This window comes from Anomaloglossus baeobatrachus, chromosome 4 (genome assembly GCF_048569485.1).
Source record: "Anomaloglossus baeobatrachus isolate aAnoBae1 chromosome 4, aAnoBae1.hap1, whole genome shotgun sequence".
Taxonomy (NCBI): domain Eukaryota; kingdom Metazoa; phylum Chordata; class Amphibia; order Anura; family Aromobatidae; genus Anomaloglossus; species Anomaloglossus baeobatrachus.
This window is the reverse complement of record NC_134356.1, coordinates 470,554,198-470,575,537: the sequence shown is the minus strand read 5'-3', so window position 1 is coordinate 470,575,537 and position 21,340 is coordinate 470,554,198. Positions and strand designations below refer to the sequence as shown.

The following is a 21,340-nucleotide window of genomic DNA, read 5'->3' as shown; positions in this document are numbered from 1 at the left end:
CTTTCTCCCTCTCGATCTTGTGGCCTCCATCACTAAAGGGAGGAGAGAACTGTCAGAGCGCTAATAGATAATTACTTAGTCACTGTGTTAATATACTCGTGTATTACAGCTTTGTTTAGTATTCAGCACTGTACTCCTCTTCTCAGTGACGTCGCCATTCTGCACACTCTGGATCACACTGTGCTCTGCATGAGCCGGAAGTGGCTTTTACAATATAAGCCGTCACAATGGGGCTCCATAGACTAAAGGCCCCGTCACACACGGAGATAAATCTTTGGCAGATCTGTGGTTGCAGTGAAATCATGGACATATTGTTCCATTTGTACATAGCCACAAACCTGGCACTGATTGTCCACAATTTCACTGCAACCACAGATCTGCCGCAGATTTATCTGTGTGTGACAGGGCCTTTACATTATAAAAGACATTTTCGGCTCACACACAGAGAGCAAAAGAGTGGTGACGTCACTCAGAAGAGGAGTAGAACAGCCCTGGACACCGGAGAAAGCGGCCGTAGGTGAATATATTTACATACTCGCACTACACCAAATGCACATATACAAAGATTTAGTAATGATTAAAAAAACAACTTGGGGCTATTCCCATCTCCAAGATCCTATCCCAATATGTAGTAGGTGTAGTAGTAATAATAGCAAATGCCTGAAATTATAATTTGTGGTATAGTTCTCCTGATTCACTTTGTTGTTTACCTTTTGTGCGGAGCATTACAGTAGCTTGGCTATCATCATGGATACCTAAGCTGCAATGCCCTGCACATGAGGTAAGTGACAGTTAATCAAAATAACTATACTACATTCCTAATTGGAGGTGTTTTATAATTATTATTATTATTAATCATCATCATTAATAATATTATGAGCTAATCCATCCAGTTCAGATTGTAGTATAGTTCTCTTGATTAACTAGGTAGCTTACCTCATGTGCAGGGCATTCCACTTTAGGTATCCATGGTTACAGCCACTCAGTGACAGTTCCTAGTGGTTGCAACCGTAGATAGCCAAGCTACTGTAATGCTCCGTACACAAGGTAAGCCACAAAGCGAATCAGGAGAACTATACTACAATTATCATTGGATGCATTTTTCTGTTACACCTACTACATATTGGGATAGGATCTTGGAGATGGGTTACTCCTTTAATGGAAGTGCTTCTTTAATGAAGCGTTAGAAAGTTGCTTAACTTTAGGAAGCAAATGAACAATAATAAAATATCGTGCCATGGTGTACATAGCCTGTAAAGCCCGTTTTTATTTTTCTGCGTTTTCACTTGTTTTTATTGTTTACCACTTCTACCTGTCAGTGGGGGTTACTTGGCATCGATCCTCTAAGGTTGTTGACATCTGTGTCTTTCTGAACATTTTTGTAAATATCTTTTAGTTTTTCATCATCCTTCCATATCTCCAGTCAGTGAGTGTTAGATTATGGGGTTTAGTACACGCTGCAGCGTTTGCCTGTATGGCTGACATCGTGTAGCCAGTGTCTGATGCATGCTCCCGTGAATGTGGCCTGTATCTTGCCGCAGCCCACATAGCAATGTTATGTCAGGGACCTGCTCTTTGCTTTTTACAAATTTAACAGGCTTGCGTCTTATTATTTTGGTGTTATGAAAACATTAATGCAATGGCTGAATTTCTATGTGGATCTTCATAGCTAAGAACATAGCAATGTTTAAAATAATGCAGGGATTTCATCTGCTAAATTGCAGAGCTCTTTTCTGCTTGTATGGTGCTTTTAGATTATTGGCAATCTTTGCCTACAGATGTGCCTGTCTTCTCCTAGCAGTGACACTTTATCAACAGTTCATGAGGCTGGTGATCAATAGCTCTAGCTGAGTGTACAGTTCTCACTTGCTGGAACCTGCAGTCCGCTTACTCCAAGATGAAGAATGTGGGCATAAACTGCTGAGGTGGGACTTCGGTGTCTGCCTTCATCAGTGGCCATGATTTGTAATGCTGCATATCAATGATTTCTTATCTATGGCTGATGGCTTGCAAACAATTTTGGGATTATGCCATGTTACATATGCTTCACATTTCAGTCATGGTGACATGGAGTCCAATTTTTGGCTCACGGTGCGATAAAATGGCAATCCATTGATCATGTGTGGTGACTTATTCCCTCTACTGTTGAAACAGCTTGACGTTTGGCCAACAGCCCAGTTGTGTAGACACCTTCATTATTTGTCTTTTGATCGTTTCCTATTATTAATCCCCTATTCATTTTATTGGCCAGAAGTGTGAAACCTTGCTATATGGGGATTTCCCTCTCTAAAATGTACTGCCTTCTATTTAGAAGAAATTAATATTAAACGCGTTGTTCCTTTTTTTTTCCAAGTCATTTTCGACCCTGTTCATAGTTTGATATCTAAAAAGTAAAAAATATGCTATATTGTCTCCTGGTGCTAGCAACGTTTTGTATATGATGCGGTATAGACGTCATGCACATAGCATGGCAGCAAATTGGTGATGTCTGTGGCTCTGCCATGGTAGACCGGACGGCATTCTTTAAGGCGCTGAACTCATAGGCTGCCGTGCTTTCTCATTCAGCAAAGCAAGATTTCCCATAGGAAATCATTGCAATGCAGACAATTCATTCCACAACTTGTTAAATGTCCCATCCTGGTCCCCTATTGTGCCATTCCACACACGCACACAAACACATTGTGCTCACCTTACCTTCCATTCCATCGCCGGTCTCCTGGATCTTGCAGTTCGCCGGTACAGGCTGTGTATCGGGTTACAATCGCGACGAGGGAGGATCTTACGCTGCCAGAGCGCTGACGTCAAAAGCAGGAGCCGCTGCCTCTGATTGGTCAGCGCGCTGCCTTTGAGTAGCTGCTGACAGCGGAAGTTCCTCCCTCATCGCCATGGTTACCTGATACGCATCCTGTGGCGGCGAACTACAAGAACAATGAGGCCAGTGATGGAATGGAAGATAAGGTGAGCATTGTGTGTGTGTTTGTGTGGACTGCAAGAGCGGATTAGAGCGCGGTGGAAGTACGGAACCAGAAGTGTGTGCGGTGAGTATTTGCTCGTACGGCAAAGCTTTCTTGTAAACTGAGTTACAAATTTACAGCAAGCTTTGCTCGTATAGCGAAATACTTGTAAGCCGAGGTTCCATTGTAGCAAACTGTGCCCAAGGGTGAAACGCTTTCATAAATGGTTAAAATTGGATAAATGCTTCTGAGGGCTAAAGAAAGCCGTAAAAAGTACTGAAAAATGAAAAACTATAAAACTGCACTGTTTCAATCCCCTGCGGATGTCACGCGGAAGCTTTGGTGGTTCCTCGCAGGGCATGGCGTTGGCGGTATTGCCAGTAAAGCATGCCACGTGACCACTGACGCCAGAGATTAGAACAATAGAGTTCTGTCCAGTGTTTGTTGTGGTGTTTTTTTCTTTTTGTTTTTTTTTTTAGCTCTCATAAAATAGTGCTCAGGCAAACCCTTTTAAATGATAGTATTTCACATTGTTGCGGTGTATCTGTTCGTGTTCTGCATTTCTACCACAAGTGAAGGCTCATTGCGATGCTCCAGTACAACTCCAGATAAACCAATTTAGGTAATAGAGTTGAGAAATAATGTTCTGAAAGGCTGTCTCCAGCGGATGCCAGCAAGTCAGACAGCAGGCGTGCTTTGCTTGCAGGATTTTTACAGACCAAATAACTCTTTGTTAACTTGGAATATGTCACTCAATTATTTGAAAATAATTTACGCTAAGCATGAACGAACAGTAATCCCTCAATTGTTGTTTTGCAGATTAATGGCACTGTCACCGAAAACATGTCTTTGTCTGATGCAAAAACGTTGATAGAAAGGTCAAAGGGTAAATTAAAAATGGTTGTTCAAAGGGATGAGCGAGCAACTCTACTGAATGTTCCAGATCTAGATGACAGCCTTCATTCTGCAAATGCTTCAGAGAGAGACGGTATGGTGAAAAACTGATACCAGTGCACCATTTGTTCTTTGTGTTTCTTTCCTCTAGCATTACGCTGGTAACTGTAAGGATTCTTCACCCTTCATTTGCAGGTCTCCATATTTAAGCTGTAGCTCCGACTATGCTGTTAGCATTCTTTGTGGCACCTGGGGTGTGGTGGAGAGGGGTCACAGAAGGAAGGGCAATGCAGGGCTCTGTGCGGCCGGCGGGGCTCTGTGCGGCCGGCGGGGCTCTGTGCGGCCGGCGGGGCTCTGTGCGGCCGGCGGGGCTCTGTGCGGCCGGCGGGGCTCTGTGTACTTGAAATGATGGCGCCCAGAGTTGGAGCAGATGGAGATGTCAGCTTAAGCTCTCATTAGCGTAGGCGCTGACTCCTGCCTCCATTTCTTTGAAGCCCCAGCACAGAGCAGCGCCGCAGTGAGTATCTGGGCCCCCCTCTGCACCACCCTCAGCATTGCCTACTCCAGAACTGCCCCTGCCTCCTGTGACCACCGCTGCTGCCCCCCTCCGGTAAGACATCGCTGGATTATAAAACTAACCCCATGTGTATATATATATTTTTTTTTTTCTTTTTTTCTCTCTAAATTTGGGGTGCACCTTATAATCCGGTGTGTCTTTATAAAATGGAAAATACGGTATTTTCTCTTAAATTGTCATTAAATATCTACATCTTCCCTGCAACAACAAAAAATGCTCATGTGGAGGGAAAAATGAAAAGTATCTATCTGTATAATAATATATCTGGTTTATATTGTTTAGACATTCCCTCAAAGTGTAATCTGTTTTATTTCAGAAATCAAATGTGTACATGCAAATAAACAACTTTAATATCTTGTCAGATAAATCTGCTTCTTTCTCTGCCAGAATTTGACTCTGCTAAAGTTCTCAATTCTGAGGTAAAATCTGTATCCAGTGAAGACTTTCCCATTACTGAGATAGATGAGAGCTGCTACTGATGAGATTCCAGCTAGAGGCAAAGGGAGGAGCTAGAGGCAAAGGGAGGAGCTAGAGGCAAAGGGAGGGGCTAGAGGCAGAGCTCCGCCCCCTCCTTTCTGCATTGAATCTTCTAAAAACCATCTGCCACCTCCGAACTCAGTGTTCACTGAAGACAGATTTTACCTTGGAATTGATAAATTTGAGACTGAAAGATCAGTTCAGGAGGATAAAGATTTGTCTGATAAAATATCTGTTGCTTATTTTCATTTGCACTATTGATTTGTGAAATACTTAAAAACAACAGTTACACTTATAAAGTGTTGCTTTCATCATGTGTGAATACCATGCTGCAGGTTCCTGCTAGTAAGAACATATTTCTGTTCTTAATGCCCAAGATGGTAAATATATCGCTAATATGCCGTGTTAAAATTTATGGTGGTGTCTGGAATACATTTTGATTTCTTAAGCTTTCAGACATAATGTAGAAAATATAAAAAAAAATGCAGCTATATTTGTTTTACCAAAGTAATGCAATCCCTCTCTGCCTCTGCATGGGTCTCTTTGACATGCAGTGATCACAGTGCACATGAGCGCTGCAGCCATTCGATGGGCTCACCAGCTGCATTATGCATTGGCATTACTGCTGCGTCCAGTGATTGGCTACTGAGGTCACATGCGCTGTAGTTGTGATGTCACTACTATAGACTTTCAGCAAACATGCCATTTCTTGTCACACTTCTGAATGTTTGCTTTCTACTGTCAGATGAACAAATGATGTTCCTTTTTAAAGGTGTTTCCCACTACTTTTTCACCCCCTTGCCGTATATCATAGCTATTCAAAACACCTTCTCTAATATACTTGTATTTAATTTTTCCAAGTTTCCAAAACATGCAATATGACGCGTTTCGGCTTGCGTCTCTCAAGCTGCTTACAAATACAGCATATATTGCTTGTTTTGGAAACTTGGAAAAATGAAACTAAATCACAGATAAGGAATTATTTTTGAGTGCTAATCTGAGAAACTCTGTATATTGAGCTTGCCAGCTCGTTTATCTTATGCCACGGCTAGGAGTGTGTGCCTGGATCTTTGCTTGAAGATTTGATAGTACTGAATTGTTATGCAGATTTTTCTTCTCCTCTGATACTTCCCTCTCCAGAACAGTAATCGGACCAAATGAAAGGATGCTGTCACTGGGCTCTTGATGGGGGGGGGGGGGTTTATAGACTTTTTGGAGTGAATGACAGTTTCCTGAGCATTCCTCCTGAAGACACAATTAATCTGCCTGAAAGTTTCATTCAGCAGTAACAACCGGGGCTCACACCTTTTGCTAGTGAGGTGCTGCAGTCTGCATTTCAAAAGCAAAGGGTTTAGGTAATCCAATCACTGACATGGACAACTGAAAAGCACCACAATTTGCATGACAAATACAGGGACAGGGCTGTACTGGCCTTCTGGCAATTGCCAGATGGCCCGCTACCCACTTGTGCTGCTGTGGCACTTGGTATCTCCCAATATTTTCAGTACAGGGTGGTAAATGCTTGAATGCTTAAGTGCTAGCTCACAGGCTACTGCAATGCATGATGGAACTTGTAGTAATAGATCACAGTAAGCCGGGGGAGAGGAATGGATGGATGTAAACATCAGAGCTGCAGACACCAAGTGATGCTATCTGCATGATATTAGTATAAGAGTATGGATGCATTTAGGGGCATATAATACCACAATTGATGAATAAAAAATGAATTATAGTTAGTAGATAACGTCTTTAATACATTCTTTTGAAATATTTCTACAGTAACTTAAAGAGTTGATGTAAATTGTGTCCTTTTTAATTAGAATCTTGTTTTGTTGAACAGACATTTCAGAAATTCAGTCGCTGACATCAGATCATTCCAACCGTTCACATGACCGACCGCGCCGTAGCCGTTCACGGTCTCCTGATCAGAGATCGGAGCCTTCAGACCATTCCAGACATTCTCCACAACAGCACAGCAACAGCAGGTGATGCTTTCACTAAATCTGTCCCATGCTTGTTTTATAGAAGAGAGACTCTCAAATATGATTGTTTTTCCCGTTCTCTGGTAAAGGATAATGTTTTATTTATCTGCACAATAAATACAGGAGTGAGTTGTGCAGACAGTTAGAGGTAGCTGGCTTTCCCATCGCGAGGTGAGTGGCAGGTATGGGGACATTACCAGCGCCCGTCATCCCCCGAGGCTAAAGGCTTATGAGGAGGATTGCAGTTGGTAATATGCTTTCTGCATTATTCAGTGCGAGTTGTGGCTCTTTTAATTGTTTACTGTTTTGCCTTGACAGGAGCTTAATAAATTGAAACAATCAGATTAGCTGTAGTTAGATGTTGTGTGGCCGGATCTCCTTGCTTTTTTTTTGTAAGTGGATTTTTGGTCTTCAGGGGTTGTTCATTGCCAGCCTTTTGTATTGTTCTGTGCTACACCCATGGATAGAAAAAATGCCTGCTTTATCTTTCCAAACAGCTTTGCTCCCTGTTTACTCCGGCTGACTGAAAATTATTGTTATCTTTTCTGGAACACGTTTCCTGTAATTATAGTTAATAAAGGACAACATGGTTACAAGCTGTCTTTCCAGAATTATGGCATTGCAACCCTGGCATTATGTCTGACTGCTGTGCAGTTGTGACCAGCACTGGTCGGTGGGCAGCCCTGTGACGTGGAAAGGCTTCAATTATTGCCTAAGTTTAGATGCAAAAAAACGTATAGTAGTTATTGCACTATTATTGTTTAACTCCCATCTACATATTATGTGGAGCAATAGTTTTTTTTTTTTTTTTTTTTAACGCAATGTTAGCTTATGGCCAATTGCTACAGACAGCTTCTGTATCTCCGGCACCTTAACCAGCATGTGCCTGCCATAAAGTAATTTTCTGGATGGGAAAAATGTATTCTGCACCCCAAAGTGGATGCAATTTCACTAGATTTCATCTCCACCCTGGTTATAAAAAATTAAATGGAATGCATAAAGAAAAAAACACTTTGTTTCTACAGAGAGACTAAACTTTTTTTTTTATCATTTATCCCCCAGGCATTACAGAGTTAAGAAGTTTTGTAATAAACTTCAATACCTTATTTTGCTTCCTTCTCTCCCACAAATGTTTAATCCTGATATTCTTAAAAGCCTAGGTTAGGCGACATGTAACCAAAAACTTCTTAGTGTGCTGCTATATCAGACTATACCATGGGATATTTAGGTGACTTGGGTGACCAAGGAGCCTATAGATATGTAACAAAAAAAGAAACAAAATGAGTGTGTGTGATTATTTAGCCCAAAAGTGGACAGTGGTCCAAGATGGCTTCACCTGAGGCCCCAAAAAATACTTGAATCCGCTGTACTTATAATCCTTGATATGGCTCGGCTCCACCTGGGAACTAGATTAATTACTGGCAAGTCAACCCTGATTGGTTTGATTTTGTTTATATACCCTCTAATCTATGCGCTCTGGTTCCATAGCATCTTCACCTTTGACCTCTGTGATAATACCAGAGTCCCCTGATGATTCAAGAAGGATGAAACGCATCGGGACGAGGCTAGGAATGGTATAGGGGTTCCATGTGAGGGTCAGATGTGGTCTGCCCTTGTAAGGGCAGACGTTTTTGGGGCATCAGGTGAAGCTGTCTTCCTTAGGGATGTGTAGGGTCAGTGACTACATGAAAATGGAAGGACCCACACAGAGGAAACCTTGATGTATCCCAAGCCACACAATATGGGTGAATCGTTTTTATTACTCTCATCTTCAGTACTTTTAAATGTTATAATTTCCTCCTTTTGAGGACTGACATATACAGTACCTTGGTTGTTTATGAGTTTTTTCTGATTATTTTTTTTTATGCTAATATGATGGCCCACTGTCCACTTTTGGGCTAAATCACACTCATTTTGTTTTTGTTTTTTTGTTAATTTTGTTATATATCTATAGGCTCCTTGGTCACCATTACTAAGTATCCCATGGTATAGTCTGATATATCAGCACACTTTTGGTTACATGTCGCCTAACCTAGGCTTTTAAGAATATCAGGATTAAAAGTTATATTTCTTCATCGTTCCTATGGGAGACCCAGACCATGGGGTGTATAGCTTCTGCCTCCGGAGGACACACAAAGTACTACACTAAAAAGTGTAGCTCCTCCCTCCGAGCATATACACCCCCTGGATAACCAAATCTAGCCAGTTCAATGCTTTGTGTTCAGGAGGCACACATTCACACATGCATTCTCATCTGATTTTTGATTTTAAAGAGTTTGAAGAAAAGCGGGTCCAAGCTGGACTCCCGGCATGTCCCTTCTCACCCCACTGTGTCGGCGGTGTTGTTAAGGTTGATTTCAAGGCTGCAGCCTTTTCATGCCGCGCTCCTTCACCATCCCTCGGGCTCTGGCTTGAAGTGGGAGCCAGCACGGTTCTCACTGCTTTGCAGGAGACCGGTCTCCATCCGCAGCCCTTTCAGGACCCTGCCGGACGGAGCACTCATCCCTCAGGGACCTGGCCCTGCGTCTCACAAGCTAAGTATTTGAGACGTTATTGAGGGGTCCCTTGTACATTTATTGTGGGGAGAGTGTGTTATTTAACTTTGCTGTGATTTCCGGCCGGTTCTCTGGTTTTCCCCTGAGAACCGCGCCGAGGGTGCCTGCTCGCCGGCCGCATTGTAAAATTTAGGCCCCGGCTTCGGCTGCGGCCTACTTTCGTTTTCACTGCCCCTGCATGTCAGTCATGCAGAGGGACAGTGCGGTGCCGCCCACCGGCCGTTCAGCTCAGGGGAGGACACTCCTCTCTGAGGAGATGTTTCCCTCCCCTGGATATCTCCTTGGCCCTCCGGTTCCCGCTCTTGGACTAGGCCCCGCCCCCCTCCTCCCTCCGGCACCATTTTATCAGCGTTCTCACACTGATCGGCGCTGGCTGCTGCATCTCTGCAACCTGTCTGGGGGTCCGAGCTGTGGAATCCGGAGGGCACACAAAACGGTCTGGTAAGCCACAACCTCTGGTTGTGGACTTTATTATACACTCTCTGGGGATCATTCTGAAGGAGTGTGTTCTTTACTGCAGAGCCTCCACCTCAGCAGCATGTCTCACACTAGGAGCAAGGCTGCAAGGCTGTACTCAATATGCACTGCATGTAAGCTCGTACTGCCTGAACCGAGCACATATCCACATTGTGATGCCTGCTCTAACATGGTGGTGCCTCAGCCTGGAGTCTCCCCAGTGGTCCCTCCGGCTGCTCCGGCCCCGGTGGCTGAACCCCCGGCTTGGGTAGATTTGTTTTCTAAGGCTATCTCCCAGTCCTTTGCCGACTCCATGGGACAGCTGTCCCGGACTCTGCTGAGCATGCATCAGCCCCCTTCTCAGGGTGCCTCTGCTGCTTCGGCTCGCTCTGCAGAGCTCACAGAGGATTCTTCATCTGCTCCCAGACCCCGTCCTCCTAAAAGGATACGCAGGGTCCCCTCTCCTTCCTCGTCCCGCGGCTCCGATTCACGAGCCGACTCGCAGGACGAGGAGGATGTCTTTACTGGGGGCTCGGACGCTACCTCCATGTGCCCCATTGATCTGACCGGGGGTGATGCGGATGTTAGTGATTTGATTGCGTCCATTAATTCCGTACTGGACCTCAATCCGCCAGTATCAGAGGAGCAACCCTCTCTGGCAGAAAAGCACCAGTTTACCTTGCCTAAGAGAACAAGGAGTGTGTTCTTTAACCACTCCAGTTTTCAAGCCACTGTGTCCAAGCCCAGAGCCTGTCCTGACAAACGCTTCCCAAAGCGTGGTTCTGATGACCGTTTTCCTTTTCCACCAGAGGTGGTCAAGGAGTGGGCTCACTCACCAAAGGTAGACCCTCCGGTGTCTAGACTCTCAGCCCGGACAGTTGTATCTGTGGCTGATGGCACCTCACTTAAGGATCCCACTGACCGCCAGGTTGACCTCCTGGCCAAGTCTGTCTATGAGGCGGCAGGGGCCTCGTTCTCCCCGTCCTTTGCAGCAGTGTGGGCTCTCAAAGCCATCTCTGCTTCCCTAGAGGAGATGCATTCCCTCACTAGGGACTCTATGCCTGAATTGGTTGCCTTAACTTCCCAGGCTTCAGCCTTTTCAGCCTACGCCATGTCTGCCATGCTGGAGGCTTCTCACCGCACTGCGGTGGCCTCCGCTAATTCCCTCGCTATCCGCAGGATCTTGTGGCTTCGACAGTGGAAGGCAGATGCTTCCTCAAAGAAGTACCTTGCTGGGCTCCCATTTGCTGGGTCCAGGCTGTTCGGTGAACAACTGGATGAAATAATTAAGGAGGCTACTGGCGGGAAGAGTACTTCCTTGCCACAGACTAAAACCAGGAAACCTGTCCAGGGCAGGAACCAGTCGAGGTTTCGTTCCTTTCGTTCCTCTAACTGGTCGTCCTCTAAGCCCTCGGCCTCGTCCACTAACTCAGCCAAGGACCAGAAGCCCACCTGGCGCAAGAAGCCGCGTCCACAAAGGTCCGCAGGAGCTGCTGCCACAAAGGCAGCCTCCTCTTGACTATCTGGCCGAGCCAGCAACGTCCTTGGTCGGTGGCAGGCTCTACCACTTTGGCGACGTGTGGTTTCAACACGTCTCCGATCAGTGGGTGCGGGATATCATCTCCCACGGCTACAGGATAGAGTTCTCTTCCAGCCCGCCAAACAGATTCTTTCTGTCAACTCCCCCCTGCTCCAAGGCCGCCGCCTTCTCTCAGGCCGTGGCATCCTTACAGGTCAACGGAGTAATTGTACCGGTTCCTGCCAGGGAACGGTTCAGAGGTTTTTACTCAAATCTCTTCCTAATCCCCAAAAAGGACTGTTCCTTCCGGCCCATCCTGGATTTCAAGCTTCTCAACAAGCATGTTCAGGTGCGGCATTTTCGCATGGAGTCTCTGCGATCAGTCATTGCCTCAATGACCCAAGGAGATTTCCTGGCATCCATCGACATCAGAGATGCCTATCTGCATGTGCCAATTGCTGTTTCACACCAGCGTTGGCTACGTTTTGCAATTGGAGAGGAACATTTCCAATTCGTGGCTCTCCCCTTTGGCTTAGCCACGGCCCCTCGAGTATTTACCAAGGTCATGGCAGCAGTGGTTGCGGTTCTGCACCTCCAGGGGTTGGCAGTGATTCCTTACCTGGACGACCTTCTTGTCAGGGCTTCATCCAGTGCAGGCGGTCAGCGGAGTGTCTCGCTCACTCTCGCCACGCTTGTTCAATTCGGGTGGCTGGTCAATCTGCCCAAGTCCACTCTGACCCAGACCCAAAAACTTACGTACCTAGGGATGCAATTCGAGACTCTGCCGGCACTTGTGAAGCTGCCCTTAATCAAACAGCAGTCCCTCCATCTGGCGGTGCGCTCTCTGTTGAGGCCCCGCCGTCATTCCATCAGGCACCTCATGCAGGTGCTGGGTCAGATGGTGGCGTCAATGGAAGCGGTTCCCTTTGCCCAGTTCCATCTGCGTCCTCTGCAGCTGGACATTCTCCGATGTTGGGACAAGCGGACTTCTTCCTTGCACAGGTTGGTGGCTCTGTCGCCACAGACCAGGAGCTCTCTTCAGTGGTGGCTTCGGCCCCTCTCTCTGTCTCAGGGACGCTTTTTCCTGATCCCGTCCTGGGTGATTCTCACCACGGATGCCAGTCTATCCGGCTGGGGAGCAGTATTTCTCCACCACCGAGCACAGGGCACTTGGACTCCGTCCGAATCAGCCCTCTCGATCAATGTGCTGGAGATCAGAGCTGTGCTTCTAGCTCTCGTAGCCTTTCACCACCTGTTGGCGGGCAAGCACATTCGAGTCCAGTCAGACAAGTTCACCATATCCGCAGTCCACATCCCAGGCGTAGAAAACTGGGAGGCAGATTATCTCAGCCGTCAAGCAGTGAACAGCGGCCAGTGGGCTCTGCACCCGGCAGTGTTCCGGTCGATCTGCCGCAAGTGGGGCACTCCGGAAGTGGATCTAATGGCATTCCGGCACAACAGCAAGGTCCCGGTTTACGTGGCTCGCTCCCACGATCCTCAGGCCTTTGCAGCGGACGCGCTGGTTCAGGATTGGTCCCAGTTCCGTCTGTCTTACGTGTTTCCCCCTCTAGCTCTCTTGCCCAGAGTCCTGCGCAAGATCAGAATGGAGGGCCGTCGGGTCATACTCATTGCTCCGGACTGGCCCAGGCGAGCTTGGTACCCAGACCTGCTCCGTCTGTCCGTAGAGGTGCCGTGGCATCTCCCGGACCGGCCAGACCTTCTCTCACAAGGTCCGTTTTTCCGCCAGAATTCTGCGGCTCTCAGATTGACGGCGTGGCTCTTGAGTCCTGGATCCTGACGGCTTCCGGCATTCCTCCCGAAGTCATCTCCACTATGACTCAGGCTCGGAAGTCTTCCTCGGCCAAGATTTACCACAGGACTTGGAGAATTTTCCTGTCCTGGTGTCGTTCTTCCGGGCATGCCCCTTGGCCTTTTTCTTTGCCGACCATCCTGTCCTTTCTACAGTCCGGTCTGCAGCTAGGACTATCCCTCAATTCCCTTAAGGGACAGGTCTCCGCGCTGTCAGTGTTGTTCCAGCGGCGTATCGCCCGACTGGCCCAGGTGCGCACCTTCATACAGGGCGCATCTCACATCATTCCACCTTACCGGCGGCCTTTGGATCCCTGGGACCTTAATCTGGTCCTCACGGCCTTACAGAAACCCCCCTTTGAGCCTCTTAGGGAGGTTTCTTTGTTTCGACTTTCACAGAAGGTCGTTTTTCTTGTGGCCATAACTTCTCTCAGGAGAGTCTCTGATTTGGCTGCGCTCTCTTCGGAGTCACCTTTTTTGGTTTTTCACCAAGACAAGGTGGTTCTCCGTCCGACTCCGGACTTTCTCCCTAAGGTGGTGTCTCCTTTCCACCTTAACCAGGACATTTCATTGCCCTCCTTTTGTCCGGCTCCTGTGCATCGCTTTGAGAAAGCGTTGCATACTTAAGATCTGGTGCGGGCGCTCCGGATCTATGTGTCTCGCACCGCTGTTCTTAGGCGGTGCACCTCTCTTTTTGTGCTGAACAAAGGTCAGCGCAAGGGTCTCTCGGCTTCTAAACCGACCCTAGCTCGTTGGATTAGGTCGGCCATATCCGATGCCTACCAGTGCACTCAGGTGCCTCCCCCGCCGGGGATCAAGGCGCATTTGACCAGAGCTGTCGGTGCCTCTTGGGCTTTCAGGCACCAGGCTACGGCTCAGCAGGTCTGTCAGGCTGCCACTTGGTCTAGTCTGCACACCTTTTCGAAGCACTACCAAGTGCATGCTCATGCTTCGGCAGATGCGAGCTTGGGCAGACGCATCCTTCAGGCGGCTGTCGCCCATTTGTGAAGTTAGGTTTTGCCTACTTCTCAGTTTTCTGTTTATTCCCACCCATGGACTGCTTTGAGACGTCCCATGGTCTGGGTCTTCCCATAGGAACGATGAAGAAAAAGAGAATTTTGTTTACTTACCGTAAATTCTTTTTCTTATAGTTCCGACATGGGAGACCCAGCACCCTCCCTGTTGCCTGTTGGCAGTTTTCTTGTTCCGTGTGTTTTCACCGGCTGTTGTTGTAGACAGAGGTTCCGGTTGTTCCGGGTTTTGCTCTCTCTACTTGTGGGTGGATGTCCTCCTTCAGCTTTTGCACTAAACTGGCTAGATTTGGTTATCCAGGGGGTGTATATGCTCGGAGGGAGGAGCTACACTTTTTAGTGTAGTACTTTGTGTGTCCTCCGGAGGCAGAAGCTATACACCCCATGGTCTGGGTCTCCCATGTCGGAACTATAAGAAAAAGAATTTACGGTAAGGAAACAAAATTCTCTTTTTTTTAGCCTCTTTTTTTGCTTCTCACATAACTATTTAAGGGGCTCCCCTCTAATTTGAGGACTGCTGATTTGACTTCTCTCCCATAAAGGACCGGTGAAGACGGCCGTATTTTCGGTCGAAGTGTGATCCAACAAAACATCGGATCACTCTAGGATCAGTGTTGGCCTATGGGGCTGCTCACGTGTCAGATTTTCTCCTCGGTCTGAGTTAAAAATAACAGCCTGTCTGAGTTTGATCCGATATTCGGGTTTGGCCATGCAAGACAGCGATTACGTGGAAACAATCGGACTGCACTCGGACGTGATCTGACTGCAGTCCGATTTCCAAGCACTGACTAAATGGGGGAAATTTTGTTCTTCATCTTTTTCTCACAGCGGGCTCCGATTCTCTCTTCTGAAAGATTGGGATCACACTATGGTAACACTATGATCAGTGAGTTTTTTTTTTTTTTTCTTCTTTTGTTTTTAAATATAATTGGCCCAACAGAATCTACGGTCATCTCCACCTGCTCAAACACTAAGCTTCAGTGTTGTTTCACTGCCCAGTTTTGGCTCCTTTTAAAAGCTCCTTTTACCTGCTGCTCAACAAGAGCCATACACTATATGCACATGGTATGAGAAAAAAAAAAAAAGAAAAAAAGTGTTATTTAAATCCACAATAAGTCAATTCATGCTGCAGATTTTCACTGCTAGGATGGAAAACACTGCACAATCTGCAGCAAATCCACCTGTAAGGCTATGTTGATGTCTAGTTTTTTCATTGAAAAAAAAAGCATTTAATTTTACTGCCCCATAAAAGTGAATGTTTCTGAAATCTCATGTTTTTTTTTTTTAACTTCGTTTTATTAACAATTTCAAACATGGTACAACTGACATTTGCCATATAAAGATAGCTCAGTATATACTGAAATCTCATGTTGCTTATTTTTTGTTGCAGATTTGAATCGCTCTTTCAGCGTTTTTCACCTATTTTAGTGAATTGGGGGGAGCTTAAAAACCTCAACAAAACAATTTCCTGCCAACACATCTGTATTTGCAGCACAGTAGATTTTTCCTAATTTTATGTCCTTAATTGTCACGTGGATGTTGGCACCATTGAATGATCTGTAATTTTTTAGGAAAACTCATATTTGACAAGTGGAATAACACCCAGCTGTTAAGTTATTCATCCATTTCTAGGAGAACAGATGCCACAGGAGTGGTGTCGATATTGGGGAGTGTAGGTAGGTGTGTGAAGGGTGCTGACAGCTTCTCCTTAATGTGGGGGAGCTCCACTGCTCTGACGCTGAGAAATCTCGTGTGGTTATATACTTTCATAAGCTGTTGTATGTGGAGAGAATGTTTGTGCAAGATATGATACTCTCATTCTGCGCAGGACACCGATCAGTTACCCATTTTATATAGGTCCTCGAACAAGTGATTTTCATTCATTTCTTAATATACAGAAAGACTATGTTACAATAAAGGGCATTAACTATTAATCAATAGTTAATTAACTATCAATCGCTCTTGATTTGGTACAGCTTGATTTTCTTTCATAGATATCAGTGAAAGCTGAGCACGGTGGCTCAGTGGGTCCTAGATTACTATCACACCATCCGCCCGCATGGAATTAGTATGCTCTACCTGTGTTTTTGTGGGTTTCCTCCCACACTCCAGACATACTGATAGACTGAATTTAGATTGTAAGCCCCATTGGGGACAGTGATGATGTCTGTAAAGTGATGTGGAATTAATAGCGCTATATGAGTGAGTAACAAATTAATGTGATTTTGATTTATCCTCTTTATGTAGCACGCGGAGTAGAGAGGATGAAAGAGTGTCCAAGCCCAGTGCTCTATCTACGCCTGTGAAGAATATAAATAGTGCACCCCCCTCCAAAGCCACAGAAGAACCTTTACAAGAAAGAGCCGAGAAGCAGACGCCTCCTCTTCCAGGTGCTGATCCATTTTTTTATTTTTAATTTTTTTTGTCTGTTCGTTGGTAACCACCAAAATGATGATCGCAATTGGAAAAAGACAAGGAGACTAGAGCGCACGGGGTTATGAGATATATTGTAGAGTCTTTGGCTGAGCTGGGAGACTTTACATATCACTTTTAACTTTGCTTAACTGGGACAGGTTTCATATCGCATTGATGGCCACTAGAGGGTCATACGTGGAGCTTGTCCATTTGTGGTTTTTCATATTACAGTGCATTTTTTCTTCGTACCAGCTCCACCTCCTGACATCCAGTTTATACAGTTTATGTAATAGATCCATTCTAAGTTTAGCTGTGTTTAATAACCTGTACAGGATTGTTTGTAAAGTATTCTGCATGAGTCAATATATTTTAATATTTTACTTCCGTGTAGGAAGGAAAGGGAAGGGTGGGACATATGAAACGGAAAAGCAATTTATTCTCTGGATACCTAGTGCCGAGCAAATGTCTACCACTTCTGTACAGAGTGAAGTAGCTTCAGTTCTACAGCACCGTCACTGACACTCATTTCATGTTATAAAGCATGAAGCATTGTGTTCATCAACTTAGAATTTTATGTTAGATCTGTTCACTGGTACTGTCAATATATAGGCTCTTGTCTAAACATCATAGTTTTTAAGGTTCAAGGTAGACACAAATCCATTGACTTCAACCTATAGCCTAACATGTTGATCCAGAGGAAGGCAAAAACCCCATGATGTAGGTGCCAATAGCTCCTATATTAGGGAAAATATTCCTTCCTGACTCCACATACGGCAATCAGACTAGTTATCTTGATCATCTCCTTATTGCAGACTCTAGTGCACATAACTAGTAATATTATATTTTTGAAAAAAGCATCCAGGCCTCCTTGAATTTTAGTAGTGCATCAATCATTACAACTTTACATGGCGGAGAATTCCATAGTGTCACTGCTGTTACAGTAGATAATCTAATATTCTGGTTTAACCTCCTTTCCTATTACCGTAGTGGATGCCCTCTTGTCCCCGTGGCAGGTTTAGGTCTAAAAAGGTCATTAGAGAGAGCTGTGTACTGTCCCCTCATATATTTGTACATTGAGATACGATTGCCCTTAAACCTTTCAATTTCAGTTTAATAACCTGTCTTGGTGTTGCATTCCACCCATTCCCTTAATAACCTCGGTCGCTCTTCTCTACACCCGCTCTAGTTCAGCCATGTCCTTCTTATACACCAGAGACCAGAATTGTACTCAGTGTGACTGCTCTAGTGATTTGCATCCCCCCCTCTATTACAGAGAAGTACCCCATACTCATTAGGGTATGTGCCCATGATCAGGACTCACTGTGGCCTGGGTGCTGTTGGTCCTGACATGTGGTGCTGCGTGTACTCACGATCGGGGTTCGGGCAGCTGCGGTCTCTCACTTGTGTTCTCCCTATAGAGGATGCATGCGAATTCACAGCAAACAATTGACATGCTGCGGTCTGGAAAGATGCACCGCGGATCAGTGTTTGCTGTGGAAAAGAGAATCACAGTGCGCACGGGATTTCTAGAAATCCCATCCACTGTGCTTGTACTGTACACCGCAGCGGTTTGTACGCAGCTTTAGCATGCTCCGTCCAAAACTCTGCAAACACTGATCGTGGGCACGTACCCTTAGACTAATGTTAGACTGGTGGCAGGTTCAGCGAAGAGATATGGGAGCTTACTGACTATTGGAGAGAAGCCTCTGCCACATAATTCAGGCAGCGGCACGTTTACAGAACAGACAGGAACACTCCAAAGCCAAGTGTATGGGGGAGCTAGGAACTAAAGCTGTCAACTGAGCGAACACTTGGCTTACAGTCATCTAATTTGTATAAATCAACTTTATGGGCCATATGTGCTGTGAAGACAGTATAAGGTTCATACTTTAAGGGTTCCTACATGTCAGATCTCTGGGATGTGCCATTACCTTGAGCTGTGGACTCTATTGATTCTCAGCATGAAGTGACCACAGCATTGAATCAGGCACAGCACTCTGCGCTCATCCACATCGTGGACTGGTGCAAGAGCACTCTGTCATTTAAATGAACTGTCATCTGCCAAAAGGCAGCGCTTGCTGCAACGTATATTTCCCGTACAGAGCCCAAGTATATGCGGATCACCCCGGATGAGCACTTGCACAGAACACAGTTGACTTTAGGCTGTATAGATTTATAGATGTGAGCGTTTGCCATTAAGACCTGCGGCTCCATTGTTTCTATACTACCGATGCCATTTAAATGTTCTGTCATCTGTTTATAACCTTCATTGTAAATTAAAATAAATGTACTTGTTTTTTTTTGTTTTGTTCAGAGCCGAAGCCAGTATATGCCCAGTCAGGACAGCCTGATGTAGATTTGCCTGTTAGCCCATCTGATGGCCCTTTCCCAAACTCCACACATGAAGACGGCATGCTAAGGTATCTGTTACGTACAGTTTTATCGTGCAACCTCCTCACCCAAATTTGAATGGTTATTAGAAATTAAAAAATAAACATTTGCTGATTTATGAATAGAATTGAATATTCTTTTTGAATCATTTCAGACCTAGCATGAAACTAGTGAAGTTCAGGAAAGGAGACAGTGTAGGACTACGTCTTGCCGGTGGAAATGATGTTGGCATTTTCGTGGCTGGTGTTTTGGAGGACAGCCCTGCAGCGAAAGAAGGATTAGAAGAAGGTGATCAGATTCTGAGGGTAAGTTGCCTACAGTTCATATTTTTATTGTGCAGATTTATGAAGATTAATGAAAGGGAAAAGCAGGAAAATGAATGCAGCAAAGATAATTGGACTGCTCCAAAGAACCTCTGAAAAATGGGCAGTGATCGGAATATATGAACATCCACAAATAAGACATTAAATCGTGAACAAAAAAATGTAGTAAAGACCCATACGTTATTGCGTACACATTCTCTAAATCGAAGCTTGTTTGAGGCGTTACTGTATGTTATGCATAATATAACAGTATTTTAGTTTTCTTTTTAAAGATTCCTTATAACGTCCAATGCAATTTTTTTTTTTTTTTTTAATTTTGTTTAGGTAAACAATGTGGATTTCACGAACATCATCAGGGAGGAGGCTGTCCTTTTTCTTCTAGATTTGCCTAAAGGAGAAGAGGTCACAATTCTGGCACAGAAAAAGAAAGATGGTTAGTATTTTTAGTATCATACGTTTCCATGTAAATCAACAAATTGCCTACATTAGACAACCATTCAGCATGCATCTTTATTGTTTATACTGTGTAATACAGTCACAGCTGCATGTGAAATTAGACAGTAGAGTTGCTTTTGGCTGTCCATAATGATCTATGGAAGATCGTTCCTATTCTCCTCCAGCAGTAAATCAGTAAATATCATGGAAAGGTAGGATTAAACATGACATCCAAAACTTCCTGATCCTTTTTTCCCGGGAGAGAGATGTTGCTGCCGAGGTACTATCGACTAAACCCCTTCACCCCTGGACGATTTTCCATTTTTTTTTTTGCTCTTCTTCCGAAAGCCGTAACTTTTTTATTTTTCTGTTAGTCTTGGCATATGATGGCTTCTTTTTTGCGGGACGAGTTGTACTTTTGAATGAAACAACTAGTTTTACCATATAGTGTACTGGAAAAGGCAAAGAAATTCAAAGTGTGAAAAAAGTGCAACTGCCTGATTGTTTATGGGATATTTCTTTGTCGCTCCATTGGGAGACCCAGACAATTGGGTGTATAGCTTCTGCCTCTGGAGGCCACACTAAGTATTACACTTTAAAAAGTGTAACCCCTCCCCTCTGCCTATACACCCTCCCGTGGACCACAGGCTCCTCCAGTTTTATGCTTTGTGTGGAAGGAGGCACACATCCACTCATGCATTCTCATACTTAGTTATGTCGGTTGGAAGAAAAGAGGACCCCCACGGGGTCCCCGGCATGTTCCCTTCTCACCCCACTATGTCGGCGGTGTTGTTAAGGTTGAGGTACCCATTGCGGGTACAGAGGCTGGAGCCACATGCCGTCTCCTTCACCATCCCTTAGCGGCTCTGGGAGAAGTGGGATCCTGAGCGGTCTTCCATTTGCTGGGACCGTGCTCCATCCGCAGCCCCTGAGGGAACCTGCCGGACCGGAGCCTCTTCAACCCCAGGGACCGGGCCCTGCAACTTAACGGTACTCTGTATCCCTGTCGGGGATCGTACAGAGAGCGCACCTTCTTCCCGGGAGCCGTTGTAGTTTTAAAACTAAGGAGGCCGGTGGACTTCCGCGCCGACCGTGCCTGCTTGTCGGGCGCGGCCTCAAATTTAGTCCCCGGCTTCACCGCGGCCTAGTCGCAAAAATCCCGCCCCCGGGCCTGCCTGTCAGGGGTAAGGGCGGGTTCTCCGGCATGACGTCGGATGTGAGGGCTGGAGCATCCTGCATGTCTTCCTCCCCCCTCACTGACCACTGTGGGGACCCCAGATTCCCGCTCTTGGCTGGCGCCGCCCTCGGCTCCACTCCTCCCCTGAGAGCTCCGGCGGCCATTTTCTGGCATTCTGCCGGTGGATGCTTCTCAGTGAACAGCTCAGCAGCTCCGGGGGATCCAAGGCAGGGAATCTGGAGGACACACTCCGCTCGTTAGCGGTCGGTAAGCCGCACCGGTCACCCGGTGCTGGCCCCCCTGAGGTGCCGGTATAGATACATATATATATATTTATACAATAGA

General features: G+C 45.7%; 1 protein-coding gene across 18 annotated transcripts in view; it reads left to right on the top strand.

Annotated features, from left to right (window-relative positions):
• Positions 1-21,340, top strand: part of TJP1 (tight junction protein 1) — a 739,774-nt gene that overhangs the window by 639,688 nt on the left and 78,746 nt on the right. For all 18 annotated transcript variants that reach the window (XM_075345691.1, XM_075345702.1, XM_075345705.1 and 15 more), the window contains 6 exons: positions 3,774-3,942; positions 6,743-6,887; positions 16,502-16,644; positions 18,984-19,089; positions 19,215-19,365; positions 19,708-19,816. In XM_075345691.1, coding sequence (XP_075201806.1) covers positions 3,774-3,942; positions 6,743-6,887; positions 16,502-16,644; positions 18,984-19,089; positions 19,215-19,365; positions 19,708-19,816 — 823 coding nt within the window. The remainder of the gene's footprint in view (positions 1-3,773; positions 3,943-6,742; positions 6,888-16,501; positions 16,645-18,983; positions 19,090-19,214; positions 19,366-19,707; positions 19,817-21,340) is intronic.